The sequence below is a fragment of the Syzygium oleosum genome, unplaced genomic scaffold, assembly GCF_021117445.2.
Source record: "Syzygium oleosum isolate NSW1041296 unplaced genomic scaffold, Sole_v2.1 Sole_v2.04, whole genome shotgun sequence".
In the NCBI taxonomy this organism is placed as follows: domain Eukaryota; kingdom Viridiplantae; phylum Streptophyta; class Magnoliopsida; order Myrtales; family Myrtaceae; genus Syzygium; species Syzygium oleosum.
The window spans coordinates 11,044,848-11,063,009 of NW_026607488.1; the positions used below are offsets into that span (position 1 = coordinate 11,044,848).

Below are 18,162 nucleotides of genomic sequence, written 5' to 3' on the forward strand. Positions count from 1 at the left end.
ACAAAATTCGTGGCTAATTTGCCACGAAGTGTATTCGTTGCAAAATTTGTCCCAAAAAAAATTCTATTTTTTATAAAAAAAAATCGTGGCAAAATTCGTGGCTAATTTGCCACGTGATGTATTCATCGCAAAATTCGTCGCTAATTTGCCCTGAAAAAACAAAAAAATGTATTCTATTTTTAAAAAAAAATTTCATGGCAAAATTCGTGGTTAATTTGCCACGAAATATATTCGTCGCAAATTTGCCTCGAAAAAACAAGAAAAATATTCTATTTTTTCATTAAAAAAATTCGTGACAAAATTCGTGGCTAATTTGCCCAAAAAAACAAAAAAATTTATTCTATTTTTTTTATAAAAAAAATTCGTGGCAAAATTCATGGCTAATTTGCTACGAAGTATATTCGTCGCAAAATTCGTCGCTAATTTACCTTGAAAAAACAAAAAAAATATATTCTATTTTTTTATTTAAAAAAATTCGTGGCTAATTTGCCCAAAAAAACAAAAAAAAATATTCTATTTTTTTATAAAAAAAATTTCGTGGTTAATTTGCCCCGAAAAAGCAAAAAAAATATTCTATTTTTTTCTAAAAAAAATTCGTGGCTAATTTGCCACGAAATGTATTTGTCGCAAAATTCGTCGCTAATTTGCCCCGAAAAAAAAAGAAAATATTCTATTTTTTTATTTAAAAAAAATTCGTGGCAAAATTCGTAGCTAATTTGCCCAAAAAAACAAAAAAAAATATTCTATTTTTTTATTAAAAAAAATTCGTGGCAAAATTCGTGGCTAATTTACCACGAAATGTATTCGTCGCTAATTTGGCCCGAAAAAACAAAAAAAAATATTCTATTGTCCGATTCGCTTGTCCCATATTTTCACAACAATAGATAATTCTACTAGTGAAATGATTGACCAGAGAGCCAAGGGGACATGCTTGATACAAGGCCTGACATCATTTCTAAGCTTCAAAAACTTCCTCCAAATGAACGAGGAATTTAGCTTAGATCGGAAGAGTCCAAAAGGACCTACCTATAGCCTATAAGCAACCAACCAAGCAACCCAACTGGATCCTGCCTGTGAAAATACAACCTTATACATCTCATAACACAAGCCTTATTCGACCACTCAATCCTTTTGAATCCAATTTCACCCTCTTTTTTAGGCAAGCTAATAGTATCCAAACTTACTTTGGCCCCTTTAGCACGAGAGCCATTACCAAAAAAGAAGAGGATAAAACTAAGATTTTCTGGCCAATCAAGTTAATGAACTTTTTGGTGAGTAGGAATACATTTCACCAGCAGTGGACAATGCTCTGTATAACGGAACTAATCAACTGGAGTCTTGCAGCATAAGAGAGCTTTCAAGTGGTCCATATAATGCAAATTAATAGTGACTTTATCAATCAAAGATTTGCAGTCATGAGGGACTCCCAGATATCTCACAGGAAGCTCACCAACTGGGGAACGAGAAATTCCACCATCCCCTGCATTAAGTCTTCTGAATACCAGAAGTATAGAGCTCTGTCTTAGCTGGATTAAGCTCAAGACCTGAAAGAGCTTTAAATATATCAAACACAACCAAAAGAGAGAGCAATCAGTCCTTATCATTATTCATGAAAATGAGATCATCTGCAAATCCCAAGTGAGTAGCTTACTCACTTGGGATTTGCTACATGAAGCATAATATTTCAGAGGTTCCCATTTGTAGCTGCAACATCAAGTAATCTGGAAAGCACCCCAATGGCCACGACAAAAAGATAGGGAGATAAGTGATCTCCTTGTCTGAATCCCTTCTTTCCTCTAAAATAGCCTGCTAACTACCCAATAACATTGATCGAAAATTTAAGAGTAGTAATCATGCTGCAATCCACTAAGCAAAATGATGAGGAGCCTCAGCAGCATGAAATATGTTAAGAATAAATCTCAAATCCACTGAGTCAAAGGCTTTCATAATGTCAGCCTTAACAACACATCTTGGAGATACAGCCCTTCCTGTGATAATTATTCACCAGCTCATGGGCAAAAAGAACATTCTCAACAATCCTTGTCCCCCATATAAAGGCAGTCTGATTCAAGCTAATAAAAGCATACGTCTCAATTTCTTGACCAGGATAGAGGTAATACACTTATAGATGTATTGCAAATGGGGGACTTGAGGAACCAAAGTAATGGCTATGGAGTTCACAGCACCAAGAAGTTTAGAGGATCTAAAAAGTCAGCAACAGCAGCAACCAGCAGTAACATCACTTCCAACAATATTTCCAAGGTTTCTTGAAGAAATGAGCTGTTAACCATCCGGACAAGGGTTTTTCTCCCCATAATTTTATGTTAATCAACTTAATTTAGATTAATATAACAAAACTTAATCCATGAGTACTTATTTCAAGTACTAGACTAATACAAGAATATGAGCAACCATTTCTTGACAAATTGGCCATAAGAGGCTTTTAAGCATTCTTAATACGAGGAATCAGGAGATTTTAGGTATCGGGGAATGCCAATTTAAAGACCCGCAACACATTAATTACTTGTATTTAACAGCAAATTGTGCATTTTCCTTAGCTAATTATTCATCAACTTTTCTTGGTGATCAGATTGGCTGAAAGAAATTAAAATCATAAAATGAAATCAAATGCACGTGAGACGTATCTCTAGTAGAACAGCATGATTTCGTCCTTAATTGTTCAATCCGTGCACTCGGCTCTGTTCTTTCATGGAAAAACCTTGATAAGGTAATTGTAATTAGTCTGGAGCCATTTTGCATAGTGCAGCACTCTCCCCATATTGTTCTTCATTTTGAAAAAGGATTAAGTCCAATTATAATCATTTCAATTTGTTGATTTTTTTTGTACAATCAACTTCTTGCCTGTTCCAATCAAGTTCTTCCACAACAAATCAGCATAGACGAAGTTCGATAAATTCACGCGCATTGTGTAGAACTTGTAGGTATTACACGCACCACACTACAGTGTATTTTGCATTAGGATTTAATAAGATTTGTCAATGTCAATACAAATGATACAGTGGGTAAATGAAATCTCGTATATTAGTATTTGGAAGAGATTCGACAATCCAGAAAAATTCTGACGACATTACTAGACGGGCTTCTTGTTTGCTACTTCCAAGGTTGAAAGACAGATGAATGCTGATGGCATAGAATTAATTGAGCAGTAATGCAGGGATCTTAGGGTTCTCCACCCCAGAAATGCCTCAATACATATATAACCAAGATCCAAACAAATCTCATATGAAAGACCTAATCCGCAAAAGGGGAACAGAAAGTTTACCCTGTAATCCGGTTGACAGCATTAGAGGATGTTGAGATCTCCACAGACTCCAGATTAGGGTATGAGAACGCAATGCAAGCCAGCATCGTCGCATCTACATCACTGTGAAAGCCAACAAACAGAACAAGAACCGAATCAGTGTCATAAATCCAGAAAAATTTGACGAAGCTCAAGCACATGATCTCGAACTGGAATTAATTGTGAGATCCAATCAGGATACTCACAACTGATTCACAAGTTCTCGGCCTTCCTTAAAGGGTTAATGTGCGAATCCTGAAACTCCCTGATTCATGAAAGTTTGTCCATAAATGCTGATCAAGCAGCATTTCCACTACTCGTAGCATACATTTCTTTTTGTTAATTTTAAGCTTCAATTCAATTGATCAAACAGTTCACTTGCGGTTATTAGCTCGTGCATCAACTTCGGTCCTAATTGATAACCCCAGATGAACCTTGTCTCATCAGTGCATCAACATCAACCAATCCGATCCACCTCGCGAAGAAACATCCTAGATCCGAATCCACGACTGATTACTAACCTTTCCATCCACAGAGATAGCCTAACGAGCTCAGGGCACTTGTTCAACACCGATCCGACGAAACAGAGCCGAGCTCTCGAGGGAACCCTGAGCTTCAAATCCTCGGCGGCCCACCACACCCTCCTCGAGGTCTCCCGCCACCCCTTGTACACCCGTGCCACCGCGAGCAGCTCTGCCGGCGGCAACCTCCTCAGGACCTCCCACAAGCACCTGGCGGGCAACCCGCCGGCGTCCGCATCCCCGTCCACGAAATCCCGATCCCGCTCGTCGAGATCCGGCTCCACCTCGTCGAAGTCCTCCTCCTCCTTGTCGGCACGGACGTCGAGGTCGTCGAAGGAGAGCGCTCGGCGGAGGTGCAAGATCAGGTGGCGCGGCAGGAGGGGCGGCGGCGGCGGAGGAGGCGGCAGCGGCGGCGTTGACGGGCATGGAGGAGGCCGCGGCGGCGGCGACGGCAGCGGAGGAGGAGGAGGAGTCGGAGGCGGGGGAAGGGGAGGAGCCGGCGTGGCAGGAGTGGCCCTTCTTGGGGCGGCCGCAGTTGTAGCTGCCGCGCTTGGCGGCGGCGTCGTCAGAGGAGGCGGGGGAGTCGGAGGGGGGGAGGGGGGGCTGGTGGAGGCGGCGGTGCATGGCGGAGGAGCGGCGGAGGAGGCTAGAGAGAGAGAAAGAGGGAGAGAAGTTAGAGAGAGAGAGAGAGAGGGGAACGCGGTGGGGGGGGGGGAATAAAAAGAGCGAGCGAAGGGGAGACGACGGTGTGAGGGGGGAGGCGAGTTCGCGCGCGGGTTCCTGAAAATTTTCGAAAAAAGAGGAAAAAAACGTGCGTTTGCTGTTGCTGTTGCCACGAAGTGTAGTCTGAAAAGGCAGGCGACGAAAAGGGGGAGTAAGATCTAGTCCATGGACACAAGTTGGATCGCGTTTTAGATATTATTAACTTTCTAAATTCAATTGGGTTTGACCAAAAAAAAAATTATTAATTGGTTCGGACCTTCGGAACAGGTTCCTTATTTTTTGAAACTTCGAACCTACTCTACATTAGGAGTGAGCATAATTCTAGATAAAACCTAGAATCGGAGAACCGGACCGGTGGGAACCTGTTCGGTTCTAGGTTCCAAGGCATGCATGGTAAGTTTCAAAATTCAAAAATTCAGAAACCTATTTCGACGAGTAGGTTTCAAATTCTAAGTACATGGGATCTGGAACACATATTTTTTTGTCAATTCTAAATGCACCATAATTTTCATTGAATCATTAATAAAAAGAAAATTATCCACTGCAATAATAACAAGTTGCATATGCAGCTTAATAAAAGATATTATTCAGTCAGTTTCTTGGCTCCCCTGAAAAAGGTTACTCTCTTGAAAAATATATTTTACCTGAATCAGACAATAAAAGTTTTCAATTGCATCAATAAGAAAGTCATTATTCACTTAAAACATGTATATATCAAGGAATAAGTTTCAATGTTTAGTGTGAGAAACACCAAATGAACTTGTTGACATGATTGATTATTGTTCTCCATTCGCAGTTTCATTATCAATAGATACATTTAAGCAATTTGGGTCCTTTTCAATATTATCTTCCAATAAAATATGAGTAAATTGAGTATAATGCATTCATCAACCACAATATTCAATCTTTGAGTAAATTTTCGTAAATTTGTACCAAAAATCAAAGTTGAAAAATTCACGATCATGAGGATTATTCAGGGAAATAAAGTTAATAATTGTTGGAATAAGTTTAGAAGAAGACAGACATGAAGGAAACCTTGCAATGAATGGGTGTGGAAGATGAGGCTAGAGTGAAAAAAATTATTTGAAAGGAATGTGAGTAGTTTTGTCTTTTAATATAATATAAAGCACAAGAAAAAGAAGAAAAAATCCAAGAAATAATCTTAAATTAAAAGTGAGATCCGCAAAGAATAATGTAGTCAGCTCAATGTGATGGAGAATGCCAGACACCAATTACGGAGAGAGAGTTTGCGCGGGTCACCGAACAATTTTTCCCTCACATGGCAAGGAAAATTAGGATGTTATTATGCGATAGCAGGTTTTCATGTGAGAATGGTATTTGCCTCAATTTGAAACCCAAAATCCATTGATCTACTATTTCTTAAGAAAAAATTACTAAGTAGTTTGTTGAATTTCTACAAAGAAAACTTGTGCACTTTAACTTATCGAAAAGCTATTCTATTACGTCGCAACACGAGAAAAACTCGTATATCATACAATGAAGTACAAATTCACTATATTGATAGCAAAACCCAATGATATTGCACAACTAAAATACAAAATAATTCTACGAGTTTATATTGAAACTTGTACATGAAAACTATAAAACAGCAAGTAATTACTATATTCTCGTACATTTTTTGTACAAATAATTATCTAAAAGGATCATCTGCCTTGCAGTATGCACGAGTAAAATTCGTGGCTAATTTGCCACGAAGTGTATTCATCGCTAATTTGCCCCTAAAAAAAAATATTTTATTTTTTTTTTATAAAAAAACAAATTCGTGGCTAATTTGCCACGAAGTGTATTCATCGCTAATTTACCCCGAAAAAACAAAAAAAATATTCTATTTTTTATAAAAAAAATTTCGTGGCTAATTTGCCACGAAGTGTATTCATCGCAAAATTCGTCGCTACTTTGCCCCGAAAAAATAAAAATATATATTCTATTTTTTTATTAAAAAAATTCGCGGCTAATTTGCCACGAAGTGTATTCGTCGCAAAATTCGTCGCTAATTTGCCCTGAAAAAACAAAAAAATATATTCTATTTTTTTATAAAAAAAAATTCATGGCTAATTTGCCACGAAGTGTATTCATTGCAAAATTCGTTGCTAATTTGCCCCGAAAAAACAAAAAAAAATATTCTATTTTTTATTAAAAAAATTCGTGGCTAATTTGCCACGAAGTGTATTCGTCACAAAATTCGTCGCTAATTTGCCCCGAAAAAACAAAAAATATATTCTATTTTTTTTTTATAAAAAAAATTCGTGGCTAATGTGCCACGAAGTGTATTTGTCGTAAAATTCGTCGCTAATTTACCCCGAAAAAACAAAAAAAAATATTCTATTTTTTTATAAAAAAATTCGTGGTAAAATTCGTGGCTAATTTGCCACGAAGTGTATTCGTCGCTAATTCCGTAGCAAATTTGCAACGAATTTTTTTTCGTGGCAAATTCCGTCGCAAATTAGCGATGGATTTTTTTTCCGTCGCAAAATTCGTCGCAAATTTGCGACGAATTTTTTTTTCGTCAGAAATTAGCAACGAAAAATTATTCGTCGCTAATTTGCGACGAAAAAAATATTCGTCGCTAATTCCGTCGCAAATTAGCGACGAAAAATTATTCGTCAAACAACTTGTTTTTTTGTAGTGTTTTATAAGTAAATTGATCATCAAACAAGCTGTCCTCCACAAATGCTTTATTAAGTGTCGATTATTTAAGTTTTCGATGCTCAATCTTTCTCCTTCTATTTGCTTTCTTCCTTTTTCCAATCCACCTCTATTTTGATTCTTCGTTTTTGCGTGGAAAAAAAGAATATTTTAAAGGTCCGTTTGCATTTTAAAAATGATCATGTATCACTTAGAAAAATTAATCAATTTAAAATGTTTTCACTATTAACAACCATTCATGCCTATATATTTGTATTGATGATGAAAATACTTTTAGTTCATTTATTTGTATAAACAATACAAGCAATCATTTTAGGAAGACATTTCCCAAGTCAATGATTTTTTGTAAAACAAATGCACCATCCACTTTAATTTTGAAGCTTTCGTAGCTTGTACTCTTTTTTTATAACTTTTGTAGCTAGAATTTGATTTCTTTGCGACTCCACCATCAAATGATTCTTCAATTCATTTCTATATGCAGGTCCTGAACGTCTCGTTGCCACTTTCTGCTACCTCAAGCTCGATGTTTCAGATTGCTTGTGTACTTTGATTCCTTTCCACACCATCTATTGCACATAAAATAGATTACCTGGTATGTGCGGCTCGGGACCAATGGGACCGTCGGGAGCTTCCCGGTTTCACGCAGCCTGTACTTTTGGCATCTGAGCAAAAAGAACAAGTTCCATTGGACCATCAGTAGACTGATCGCTCTTTCCTTAATCATCATCATGTCATGGTCTTCTGAGTTCAATGTCACCAATTAGCCATTTCAGACAAGAGTGGATCATCCCTGTTCTGAAAACCCTACTACCATTCCACGTGGTTTCATTAGGAACTGTATTCACCATGGACTAGGTTAGAGATTCTGCATTGTTTTGGAGGAACTTATCTTTTATTGATTGAGCTGATAATTTCTGTATATGGGGCTAAATAAATAAAACAATATTTAATAGTCCTAGTGAAATATTCTTTATGAAATACTTTATTCATTAGATAAAACATCTTTCTTATAATCGAAAAGCATAAAACATCTTTCTTGTAAACTAAACTTAGCTAATGTTTGTACAAAACTTGTATAGAATGAAAATATAAACAGAAGGATAGGATGACTGAAACAATTAAGATATCAAGAACATGCATTAACTAAAGCTAAAGGCAACCCAATTTGTGTAAAACTTAAACCCAAAAACTGTAAAAAAAGATAGGAAAAGTACATTAAATTGTTAAGCCATCGATCATTAATATCCATTATTAATTATTTTTTTCAAAATAGAATAGATATGAACCGAAAGCCCATGCATAGCATGGGCATGCTACTACTAATTAATATTTCACCATCCAAAGTAGACTTTGACGAGGTCTATATCGGGACAAAACATCAAACGACATGGCACGGAAAAACAACTTGTACAGAGTAGGAGATTGAGAATTTGAGTTTATGTTAATCTTGTTTGGTAATAAAGAAAATAAATCTTCGTGCACCGAATCTTGTCTGAACCAGGACAAAACATCAAACGACACGGCACGGAAAAACAACTTGTACAAAATAGGACATTGAGAATTTGAGTTTATGTAATCTTGTTTGGTAATAAAGAAAATAAATCCTTGTGCACTGAATCTTGTCTGAACCAGGACAAAACATCAACAACACAGCACGGAAAAACTTCTTGTACAAAAGAGGAGTTTGAGCGTTTTAGTTTATGTTAATCTTGTTTGGTAATAAAGAAAATAAATCTTTGTGCAGTAAAACTTGACTTTTTGTGAGTCTGATGGGTGTAAATTCGTGCTGTTGAAATAAGATCATATAATATGAGAACATGGCTTGCTCCCACACAAAAAAAGGTAAAAAAATTTCAATCAGGGTAGGAAAATAAGAGCATATACAGCAGTGTAAAAAAAAAAAAACTTTCCCCAAGCAGTCTTATCCACTATTGATTTGAGGGTCAGTGAGAGAATGGCAAGTTATAATCTCCAAATCAATGGTGGATAAAAAAGCTTGAGAAAAGTTTCTTTCACGAGCGCTAAGTTATAATCTGTTAAATTATATTTCGAGTTTGAGCTTGTGTGAATAATCTCAAGAAATCCACTTTCCTATTTGGATTAAAATTCATCTGATGAAGTAATCTCCTCAACTGGTTTTGGATGAAGGGGCTCAGGATTATTGGCTCATAAAGATCGTTGAAAGGACTTGGATGTGTAGTTGTTTGATACCTCTATATATCCACACAAGAGAGAAAAATAAATAAAAGGCCCTTGCTGCTACAAGACAAAAGAAGGGGCTCACATATATTCTATATATATATATATATATATATATATAGAATATATGTGTAGGGCCAAGTGAAGTTAGAGAAACAGAAAGTAAAAGAAAGGTTTCTTACATTTTCGCTTTTTCTTTTCAGTATGATAGCCGCATAGTGAAGGACTTTCAGGGTTCCTTCAGTAGAGAGCAGGAGCCGCACAAGAGAAATCAAGCTCCCTAAAGAAAGCCATGACGAAATTGATACAAAGATAGAAGTACCTTAGCAATACTATCAAATTGATTTCTGTTTAGCCGTAGAAGGTGATTTGTGTTTTGAGTATTATATCAAATCAAGTTGTTTATTTACAATCATAATGAGTTTAAGCTTAATCTAGATGCGAGAAACGCTCAAAAGAGTAATTGTAATTATGATTTTCCGATTATTAGTCGATTATATGCTGCTGGCTCTTCCCGTGGAGTAGGTACCAATATTCAAACCAAACCACGTAAGTCTCTAGTATCTTTATTGTTCCTCATTTACTTTTATAATGATTTTGCGTTGATTTAAATTATAAGATCATATCAGTTTCTGCATTAATTTTACAACATAATATTTAAATCTATAGTTGTTCTAATTAGTATTAAATACAAAGATAGAAGAAGTACCCTAGCAATACTAGCTTAAGCTTGTTCAACAATTTCAATTAACTTAGTCAAATATTAACCATTGTGTTTATCCCGTCTTAGCGAAGTTTAAGCGCAATAATCTTTTACATTCGACTCTAGAAGATTTGGCGGACGAATTATTAAGCTCACAATCCCAGAAACTCACACTATTTCTTTGAATCTGGTCACTTAAGTTTTCCTTCCACTTTCAATCACGTCGCTTCATTCATTTTCTAATCAACTGCCCTATTAAGTCCAAATAAACAATCAACAGGGGATGAATTGGTTTTGTAAGTGAGCTAACAATATTAACAAAAAGTTTAGGAAAGAGAAATTACAAGCAAGATTTATATGGTTCGGCTTGGATATGCCTCCTCATTTATTCTGGCTCTGGTAGTCCATGAATTCTTCATAAATATAACCTCTGCTTCTTTTTCATATCCACATTAATAAAATATAGTTGCACATTTTATCAAAGATATTAAGTACTCAGTTAAGTTTTGTTATCATCAAAATCAGCTAAGGGATGTTTCAAACAAGCTCAATCAACACAAGTCCAAAACTTTTGTTAATTTTTAATTTACTATATTGTAATTACGCCCATAAGAGGTCACCAGCCCTTAATTCATCTTTCAACAATATTAGATTTTCAGTGTCACACCCCAGCTTCTACAAGTATAAGGGAAAATGATACAGCCGTCCTTCGAATACAAGGACGTAGCCATAAATACAAACCAATGTCCAACCTATTATCAAAAGACATACCTCCATACATATATATACATATATATATATATATATATATGTGTGTGTGTGTGTGTGTGTGTGTGTGTGTGTGTGTTAGATAAACTTGTTCATAGTTTCAACAATGCACAAAAAAAAAACGTATATATATCATAACTTAGCTAACCCAACAAGTATCAACTCAGATATATACAACTAGCTCAGCTCATACCAAAAAATCCCACTACTAAAAGTTCCCCACTTATAGTGCCCTCATCCTACTTGTCCCTAGCGGAAGAACCTAAAAAACATTCAACCATAGCCTAGTGAGTAGAGCAAATCTCTTTTAAACATATCGAGCATTCACTGTGCATATATAAAATTAATACCATAACTCAATATCCCAAATCAAGTATATAATATACACATAATGTCAAAAGCAAGTTTTACCATCTCAATAATGGTTTATATGTATCATATCAATCAACAAAATCAAAATAATATTAATGGCCAATTCCATTTATCAAAATTTACTAAATCACACATCAGTAGTATATTCCATTAATCACTCTAGTGTTCAATATCTAACCATGATCAAACTTAACACCTTGGACAAAGGGGACCAAGATTCCTCCTTAGCTAAATCTTTACCTATATTGTTGGTGGTTTAGCCCACAATGATATCATGAGAATGATATTCATACCCACTAACCTTCAATGTATTTTGAGCACAATGACAATGAGCATCAAACACAAACCTATCCTACAATAACTCACAAATCAAATCGAGAATACATCTCATAAACTAGAATACATTTCAAAATTTAGGTTCATAAAATCAGTTTGTATAACCTTTCAAAATTCATTTTATAAACCATTCCTCAAACCATTCACAAGTATTCAAATCAATCTATTTCAAATGATCAAAATCAACTCAAACTATTTGAAATACCATAAAGGGTTGCTAACACCCGATCGGTATTTATGCAACAAATGTGCTCCTTAATCCTCACCACTTTTAAAATATGAGTTTACAAATTTAAAGAAGGGATAAGCACCGTTCACCTGGAAATGTTTAAATTAAACATTGAAAGTTATCTCAAGCGAATTCGAAATCTTATCAATTAAACGAGAAGCGATATTCAAACTCAAATAAATAACCATCTTAACTAAGATTTGGCTAGAAAACATATTTTGGAGTCAAAACGTTCCTTACGGGTCGACAACAGACCTCAAGAAGTGCCAATCACGACAAATAACCACTAACCTGAAAAAAAACCACTCACGTGATGAAAGGCCACTTGGGTGACAAATTTTCTCGTGCCTTATCTCTCTCTACCGAACTCTGATTCAAGTGGGCTTATTGTCATTTTAAAGTACTAAACGTTCCTAAACTCTTCCGACTCAAAAGACAGCAAAAACCATCGCCAAAAACAGAAATTTGGAACTAGGCAAATACGAGCGCAAAACTTTAAAAAATAATTACGACCAAACTGTAATTCAGCATGGACTTCTGTAAAATTGCACAAATCCACAACAACCTAAGCTATCATTTCCACATAATTTCACAACTTAACAACCCCTTGAGTGAACCCAGAAACTCAAAATTCACATGGATCCGAATGTAGAGCTCAACTCTGAAAACTCTTCCAATTAAATGAACAAAAAGTACAAATTATTACCAAGCACTACGAAACGGAGTTAATCCCGCTTGTCGAAATCTCCAAAACGCGTGGCCACGAACTCCCTTCTTCTTTTTTCTCCTTCTTCTTTTTTTTTCCCTTTTCCTTCTTTCTTCTTTCTTCTTTGTAATCGTCCCCTCCTTATATATCTTTTTTTTTAAGCCCACCCTTATCGACAAGTCAACTTGTCTTTTTCTTCTTTTTTCTGTATACCAATGTTCACAGTCAGTGCGTATCATTGATTGGAAAATCAAGAGAGACTTGATTGAAGATCGAAAATAAAAGCTCAATATTTGTTCTCAGCGAAGTAACTGGAAACTGGAAAGTTCGAATTATGCATCGACGACTTTCAAGCAAAGGCAAAGTTCAGTGGGCAACCAAATACAGGGAACATACTCCGGCAACACATCAACATCGACAATTATCGTGTGATTGATATTCGATCTATGAGGATGTTGATTTTCTAGTTCAGGCAAAACAAAAAGAATGCTAATTTTCGGCAAAAAGACACTATAAATGCCATAAATTATGTACGGAGATCACTTTGGTGCCATAACTTTTTTTTTCGGATCATTTTGGTGTCAACTTTTATGAAAAACGATCATCTTAGTGCCAATGCTGGCATGGCCGCCGGAAATCTGACGTGGGTTTTTTTATTTATTAATTTCTAATACTGAAATGGCTCGCCGGAAAGCTGACATAGCTTGTTGGAAATCTGACATGGCTCTTTTTTTTGCCGGAATTTTGACTGGAGTCACTAAAGTGATCTCTTTTCCTCCGACTTGACACCAAAGTGATTCGAAAAAAAGTTATGACATCAAAATGATCTCCGCACACAACTTATGGTACTTATAGTATCCTTTTGCCGCTAATTTTCCAATTGTATTTGTGAGAAGGACACCGGATTTGTCTCCTTCGGTGGAATCTTCTGGTTGTCTCGGTACACTTTATTTGCATTAAAGAGACAATTGAGATATTTAATACTCAGAAGAAATCCAACCCGACAAAAATCTGCCAAATTCTACTTCACCAAGCATGCGAGAAGATAAACGTAGCTGTCAGAGAAGAAACGTGTGTTGTTGTCTTTGAAGGCGTCAACTAGGTCATTTTCTGCGGAGAGAATCTCTAGGATCTCTAAAGCTATTGCCCTGTTTTTACCCTCTGCTTCGCTCACTCTGCCCAAAAGCACAGAAGAACCAATCAAATGGACGTGGAAGAACAGAAACAGCATTTGGAGTCAACCCTGTTAGCAGTTTCCCAGGAGAAGAAGGCATCCACATCAGGGAATGGATTCAAGAAAGACGAGATTTTCTTGGAAATGAAGCGGCAACTGTCGTTGGCCGGGCCATTGGTATCGGTGAACCTCATGATATATTGTTTGCAGGTGATCTCGGTGATGTTTGTGGGTCATCTTGGAGAGCTGGCACTTTCCGGTGCTTCCATGGCCACGTCCTTCGCTTCTGTGACTGGCTTTAGCTTGTTGGTAAGACACAACAATTCTTCCCGTTTTAATCTTGAGATAAACCAACTAAGAGATAAAAGATTTTAAGAATCGGAAAGTAGCATCATACCATGTCACTTCTACGAAAGTTTTCTTCCACGATGTTATTTATCTTGAAAGATGTATAGTGCCACTTCTATTGCTGACATGATTATAGGAATTCTCTTTCCTGTTGAATAAACAGAGTCTAGCGATTGTCGGATCAATTAAGACTGCGTGGCGCTCCTGCTCTCCAAGTACCATGAATAGATTGCTTGTCTATTAACCTTAGCTCCTTTTCAGATTATTGCAGTTTGACAAAGATTGATCTACTGGATATGTTATCTCTCAATAACCTCAGTGCGCTAAATGTGTGATTCTCTCTCTAGCTAGATCTAACAATGGCGAGATTGGAAACGTAATGTTGGTGTTTGTCACAAATTAGGACATTTGTTAACTGCACTTAAAAAAGATTGTTGGGGACCCTAGTCCGAAAATCAAATAGATGAAAGAATTTTCCTGTTCAGATTCTTCCAATGGATATAGGTTGAGTGAACTATGGCAATGCCCTCCTGATGCTCCAAGCAAGGCCTCATTTGGGCTCCTAGGATATACTGACAAACTTCTTTAATTTCATTTTGGGACATCTATCAATTGCTCCAAACACCATCTTATAGATGCTTGGTCCATAACAGATAGGAATGGCAAGTGCATTGGACACATTTTGCGGTCAGTCTTATGGAGCTAAGCAATACCACATGCTTGGTATCTACAAGCAGAGGGCCATGATCGTTCTCCTATTAGCTAGCATTCCACTCGCTATCATTTGGGCCAACACGGGCCAAATCCTTCTCTTCTTCAAGCAAGATCCTCAGATATCGGAGGAGGCAGGATCCTACGCTCGGTTCATGATCCCTAGCATTTTCGCATATGCACTCCTGCAGTGCCACATCAGGTTTCTGCAGACACAGAACAATGTCGTTCCAATGATGGTCAGTTCAGGAATCACCACATTGCTGCATATTTTTATATGTTGGTTTCTGGTGTTCAAGTCTGGACTTGGAAACAAAGGCGCTGCTTTGGCAAATGCTATCTCGTACTGGATAAATGTGCTGTTACTGGCAATATATGTCAGAATTTCACCGTCTTGTAAAAGAACTTGGACCGGTTTCTCCAAGGAGGCCTTTCATGGGATTCCCGGATTTCTGAAATTAGCAATTCCTTCTGCTGTCATGATCTGGTAATTCTCAAGCTTTTATGCTCCTAGTTCACTTTTGGCAACAAAAAGAGAAAGAAAAAGAGATCCATAAAGGATCAAAAACTTGTGGGACAGTGTACGAGACAAGTGATGGTCATTATCCTTCTTCAGAATCATTAAAGGGCTATCAACCTTTTTATTCTAGTTTATGTTCATGATGTGATTTTTACGACTTTGAAGTGATTGCATTTTCTTATTAATTGGCCTTGATGCTATTCATTGTGCAATGTTGACATGGGTCTTCATGATTCTGTAGCTAGAAGCAATTATGATGTTTCTGTTTGGTTCATTGCTCAACAGCTTCGAGATTTGGTCATTTGAAATGATGGTCTTATTATCAGGACTTCTTCCCAATCCAAAACTTGAAACGTCGGTCCTCTCAATCAGGTGCATCAGTACTTTGTATCAACAAGAAGCGAACAAAATTGCTAACCTCTTGGCACTAGTTGCTATCATTTTTAAATAATGTAAACTTAGTTATCTTGTGCTTGTTTCAGCCTGAACACCTGCTCCTTGATTTACATGATACCTCTAGGACTCAGTGGTTCAATAAGGTAATTCTAACTGGTTAAGCTTTATTTACTTCAGTAGATCTTGCAAAAGAAGCTGCTATTCCACAGCCTCACACTTTCTTGGCCTTATGTTTGGCAGCACGAGAGTTTCAAATGAATTGGGCGCTGGAAGACCACAAGCAGCTCGTTTGGCAATTTATGTTTCCTTAATGATGGTCGCCACGGAAGGTTTGCTTGCAGGTACTCTCATGATCTTTGGTCGAAGGGTGTGGGGCTACCTCTATAGCACAGAAGAAGAAATCGTGAACTATGTGGGAGATATGTTGGTACTAATCGCAACTTCCCATATTATCGATGGCATTCAGTCCGTGCTTTCAGGTATGCACGAACTTTACTTATTATTGCAATTTAATGGCGCACCTGACCTAGTTTAACTTTGACTGCTTATCCTGTTAATAGGGAGGGAAGATGGAGATTGTGTCAAATCTCAAATATTTTCAAGTTAAAACCTATTTGTACTTCGACTGTTTTGATGCTATAAGTTACATTTTTTTCAGGCACTGCAAGAGGATGTGGATGGCAAAAGATTGGAGCTTTCATCAATTTGGGTGCCTACTATTTGTTGGGTATTCCGATGGCCATATTCCTAGCTTTTGTCTGTCACATTGGCGGAAAGGTAAATCGCAGTTACCCTACCATTCTACTGCAATTCGTCCTTTGCTTTCATTGTAAGTCAGTCCGATATTTATATGATTGCCTGTTCATCCTATCGAGCTGCAGGGCCTCTGGATCGGGATTATAGTTGCACTCTTTGCGCAAGCATTGTTACTTGCGGTCCTAACAGGATGTACCAACTGGGAGAAAGAGGTAATTTACGATGCATCGATAAATGGAACGTTTTTACCGTGTAAAGTATTATTTGATCTATGGTTGGTACTTGACATCTGGTATTATTGCAGGCAAAGAAAGCCACTGACAGAGTACATAGCGCTGTGAGTCCTGCCACTGGATTGTTATCATAAAGCTACAGTGAAGAAATATCGCCGTTGGAATCGGATGGTAGACTACAGAAACTCCAGTTCCTGGCGTTGAAACCTAGTGCAAATTGATGAAATAAGACGTACTTATCCCTCTGGATCTCATGCTGCCACACATGAGGAAGAGCCACATGTGGAACTCCTGCCAAAAGTTTGAAACAAATGGGAAATCGGTATCCAGCAAGGTTGATCTGAGAAATCTCTTTATGAGGATCTAGGAAGAGTTTGGTGCACTGTCCACCGCTTGTGTCATCCTTGTTCAATTAGTAGGACATGAATAAGTCCCCTGCAACAGCTAATAGAGACCATCTTGTTGACACATATTTTTAATTACCAAATTAAATTAATTATGTAAAAATTAGGAATTAAATTTTTAGTTCCTGAAACAAAAAATATTTTCATCCAATTGCATTGCATCTAGACATTGGGCATGATAATGGTAATTGCACTAATTAGAGTTTTTAAACAAATTTTTTTAAAAAATAATAATAATAATACAAAAAAAAACAACGGATTGGGCTGGGTCGGGGCCGGGTCGACCCGGCCCTTGCTTCTTTTCCCCCGCATGGGCCTAGCCTGCCCTTCTCTTTCTTCTTTTCCTCTGTGCGAGCTGGGCCCAACCCGGCTCAGTTCCCTCTTCTTCCTTCTCTCCTCTGCTTTCCCCTGTTTTACACCGTCCAAACAACCGACGATGGAGCGGCTGCTCCCTGTCCATTCTAGCAGAATATGGATAGGGAAGCACGCCAACAGGACTGGCATTGATGGCTAGTCCCGTCCTCCCCGATTTCCTGGCCTCCTCTCCCTCTTCTTCTTCTCTTCTTCTCTGGCACCAGAACAACCCCCTGCACCGGCCTAAATGGCCACAAAAGTCTTAAGCAGGCCTAGGCCGGTGCAGGCCATTAATGGAGAAGATGAGAGCAGGGAGAGTGGCACAGCATCGGCTTTATAAGCCGGCGAGAGAGAGAGAGAGAGACGGATCGGTCCCCTTTGAACAAAAAAATAGAGAAAGAGAGAGAGAAGAAGAGAGAGGATTTGAGAGAAAATATATATATATATATATATATATAGAGAGAGAGAGAGAGAGAGAGAGAGAGAGAGAGAGAGAGAGAGAGAGAGAGAGAGAGAGGGGGGGAGTATACCGAGGGCTCACAGGTCGCGAGAAAGGAGCCAGTAGCCTCACCGTCGCCCCCAGATCAGCCGGAGACCCCCTAGATGCGCCGCTGACCGGTGAGCCTCCCCGGCCCCCAACTACCCTTGTTCTGCCCTATTTTTGTGTGTGGTTTGGTCGGGACTCACGCCGGTCGTTTCGCGCGAATCTCGGCCCATACCATTGTTCCCTACAGCATGTAC

At 37.8% G+C, this 18,162-nt stretch overlaps 2 protein-coding genes across 3 annotated transcripts in view; one reads left to right on the top strand and one right to left on the bottom strand.

Annotated features, from left to right (window-relative positions):
* Positions 1–854: 854 nt before the first annotated feature.
* Positions 855–8,060, bottom strand: LOC130137885 (F-box/LRR-repeat protein 17-like). The gene is made up of 4 exons (XM_056310395.1): positions 8,024–8,060; positions 3,823–4,468; positions 3,284–3,385; positions 855–1,544 (listed from the first exon to the last, which is right to left on the bottom strand). The coding sequence occupies exons 1-4, from the start codon at positions 8,058–8,060 to the stop codon at positions 1,538–1,540; spliced, it is 792 nt and encodes a 263-aa protein (XP_056166370.1). The 3' UTR covers positions 855–1,537.
* A 5,654-nt stretch (positions 8,061–13,714) lies between these two features.
* Positions 13,715–18,162, top strand: part of LOC115661441 (protein DETOXIFICATION 16-like) — a 42,870-nt gene continuing 38,422 nt past the window's right edge. The window contains exons 1-8 of one of the 2 annotated variants that reach the window (XM_030583716.2): positions 13,715–14,008; positions 14,701–15,245; positions 15,564–15,650; positions 15,761–15,817; positions 15,915–16,153; positions 16,333–16,451; positions 16,556–16,642; positions 16,735–17,182. In XM_030583716.2, the coding sequence (XP_030439576.1) occupies positions 13,730–14,008; positions 14,701–15,245; positions 15,564–15,650; positions 15,761–15,817; positions 15,915–16,153; positions 16,333–16,451; positions 16,556–16,642; positions 16,735–16,797 (1,476 nt within the window). In that variant the 5' untranslated portion in view covers positions 13,715–13,729 and the 3' untranslated portion in view covers positions 16,798–17,182. Of the gene's footprint in view, positions 14,009–14,700; positions 15,246–15,563; positions 15,651–15,760; positions 15,818–15,914; positions 16,154–16,332; positions 16,452–16,555; positions 16,643–16,734; positions 17,183–18,162 lie in introns of those variants that run through there. The other variant, XM_056310339.1, reaches the window with a different exon arrangement.